Source organism: Etheostoma spectabile, chromosome 6 (genome assembly GCF_008692095.1).
Source record: "Etheostoma spectabile isolate EspeVRDwgs_2016 chromosome 6, UIUC_Espe_1.0, whole genome shotgun sequence".
In the NCBI taxonomy this organism is placed as follows: Eukaryota; Metazoa; Chordata; class Actinopteri; order Perciformes; family Percidae; genus Etheostoma; species Etheostoma spectabile.
In genome coordinates, this window is record NC_045738.1 from 8711686 (window position 1) to 8714641 (window position 2956).

The following is a 2956-nucleotide window of genomic DNA, read 5'->3' on the forward strand; positions in this document are numbered from 1 at the left end:
TCTCTCTCTCCCCGTTTCATGTTTAAGTTGTCCTATCAAGTAAATGCCAAAACAATAATCTTAAAAAAAAAAAATACATGTATACATGTATAGGAAGAGCATCAATTGATCATTGCAAATTCTTTTACTCTTCGCAAGGAGGTAACCTGTTCCTTCAGGTTATCAGTGTCACAGTATTTCATTATGGCTTCCAGGCTCTCCAACTATATAGAGAAACCTGGAAGTGGAATTCCTATTAAACACAAGCAGTAAAAGGCTGCATTTTAATCAAAAGGAGTGGCCTTTATTATTTATTATAACATATTCTATCACAAGCCACATAATTGTGCTTTGAAAATTCAACGCACAATGACCTAAATCTTGGTCTCTAGTAGGGCTTACCTTCTGACTTTAACCTTCAACTTTTCCTTGTGTGTATGTGTATGTAGCAGAGTCCTCGCTGCGGGACCGTGAGGACCAGTTTGGCCGAACCCCTTTGATGTACTGTGTCCTGGCTGACCGCCTGGATTGTGCAGAGATTCTGCTGAAGGCCGGAGCCTCGGTCAACAAGACCGACCACAGCCAGCGCACTGCTCTGCACCTTGCCGCACAGAAGGTTTGGACATCCACAAATACACACACAGACATACACTGGAGCACGCGCATGCCTATGGCATAAAGTTGACACATTTAATTCACAAGACTTGATAAGTGGATGGATTTATAACGATGGAATGAATGTGAAGACTAAGATTTAATGGATTTCATGAATGGAAAATAGAGTAATTGTGACAGTCCATAAACTCGAGTGGGAAGCCAGTGCCCCCTAGTGGCTGTAGTTATAACTTTAGGGCTTATGGGGGGTATCAACTGATATAGGCCTGCCACACAAACAGTGTAGCTGTGAGTTTCACTTATTCTTACATCTTATAAATTTGAGAATTATTCTACATTGAGAAAGTCCTGTTTCACAGCAAACACCAAACATTTACCCACCAAAATCTATGCAACGAAAAGAGATTAATGTTATCTCCACTGCAGTCTAGACAGCGGAGACGATAATAATGAGACAGGGTGGTCTGTTGTCTCTTGCTGGATTTAGCAGGGCAACAGTGGGATGTGGGACTAATAATGTCTCTTTACAACTCATTTATTTATTGGGGCCTTCTTTTATGAGCATACTGATACGGATCATCATATCATTAAAGAAAGAGGGCAGGTAATTAGTGTCTGCGAATAGATGAGTGTGTGTGTGTGTGTGTGTGTGTGTGTGTGTGTGTGTGTGTGTGTGTGTGTGTGTTGGGGGATGCTAGTGATAGGATGCCCTGTCTCTTTGACATCCGATCAATAAAAGGCTGAGACAGGGAGAGAGGCCAGGGATTACCGATCTAATTGGACTGAGAATAGGGTGGATGGGAACACACACACACTCACAGTCTAGATGCATGCTCACACACAAGATAGATCTGTCAGACTGTGGTCACAGGATGGCAAATATGCAAAACACACTCACATGTGTACATGGTCATGCCAACATGGACACACATACCCTGTCGTCCAGCAACAGCTGTTGCACAATACATCACCCCACGGCACAGTGGTGAAAGACCAAAATTGAGCATGATGATGATGATGATGATGATGTGGAGGGGATGACAGGCAGAAAGCCACTGTTTACTGTTTAACAGCTCATCACAGACGCTGAACAGAGAGGCAGGATAGGGAAGATGGATGACCTACAGATTAAATCAGACACAGCTCAAAGCCTGGGCAGCGTCTGTGTGTGTGAGTGTGTGTGTCATTGCTGCTCGTTCATGACTAATATTGAGGAGCATTGGTGATTTCTGAGCAAATTGTGCTTGCGTGTTGCAGGGGAATGTGCGTTTCCTGAAGCTGCTGCTGTCCAGGCGTGCTAACTGGCTGCAGAAAGATTTAGAGGAGATGACCCCACTTCACCTGGCCACCCGACACCCCTCCCCAAAAGCCCTCGCCCTGCTGCTTAAACACATCGGACCTGGAGAGGTTGACACACAAGACAAGAACAAGGTACTACAGTACAGATATACACAAATACGTTGTTGGAAGATGGTTTGCCTTCACAACTGTCCATAGTTTGTCCTCAGTCAAAAAGCAGCCAGTCTGGGCGTCTGATCAATAACCTGCAAAGAGATAACTGATGGACTGAAGATAGTTTGTAAGAAGCAGCAGGAATTTGAGGTCATTACGCACATAAACACTGAGAGGCTTGCTCACACAGCAGTGAACAATTTAACAATCTGTGGCTTTGTCCTGTGTTCTGATGATAAAACCACAAACACAGTGTCCTTTGTCTGTTGGAGCTGATGTGCATCTGACATCAGTAGTTAGTTTTGTAATAATCCAATATGCATCATCGTGTCAGATGACAGTGGTCTCAGCAAATCTCAGAATAGCTTACTAACCGTCATGACGGCAGTATCTAAAGTACAATCTCAGCTCAATGCTAGATTTTCAAAAAGAGCTTTGTGTAGCATGTTGCTCTCATATTTTCTGTTAAAGTGGAATAATTTCTTTTTAACGTAAATGAAAACCTCAAACCTGGTGTTACAACAGCCCCCTCTGTTTTGAAATACATTCATTATCTTTGGCTCTTCCGTTTCATCTCTCTCTCTCTCTCTCACTCTTTCTCTGTGCAGCAAACCGCTCTCCACTGGTCGGCATTTTATAACCGACCAGAACACGTCCGCCTTCTGATCAAGCATGATTCCAACATAGGCATCCCAGACAGCGAGGGCAAGATCCCTCTGCACTGGGCAGCGCACAGTCAGGAACCCAGCGCCACACAAACTGTCCGCTGTATACTGGTACAAACTATTGTGCACACACACATGCTCTCAAGACAATCTGTCATCATCAACATCATCATCATCTATCCTCCTTTATCCTCATCAGTCATTCTGTGTGTGTGTGTGTGTGTGTGTGTGTGTGTGTGTGTGTG

General features: G+C 43.9%; 1 protein-coding gene across 2 annotated transcripts in view; it reads left to right on the forward strand.

Annotated features, from left to right (window-relative positions):
• The window catches only part of invs (inversin), a 22778-nt gene that overhangs the window by 9447 nt on the left and 10375 nt on the right, over positions 1–2956 (forward strand). Inside the window, exons 4-6 of one of the 2 annotated variants that reach the window (XM_032519377.1) lie at positions 429–595; positions 1852–2025; positions 2655–2822. In XM_032519377.1, the coding sequence (XP_032375268.1) occupies positions 429–595; positions 1852–2025; positions 2655–2822 (509 nt within the window). The remainder of the gene's footprint in view (positions 1–428; positions 596–1851; positions 2026–2654; positions 2823–2956) is intronic. The other variant, XM_032519379.1, reaches the window with a different exon arrangement.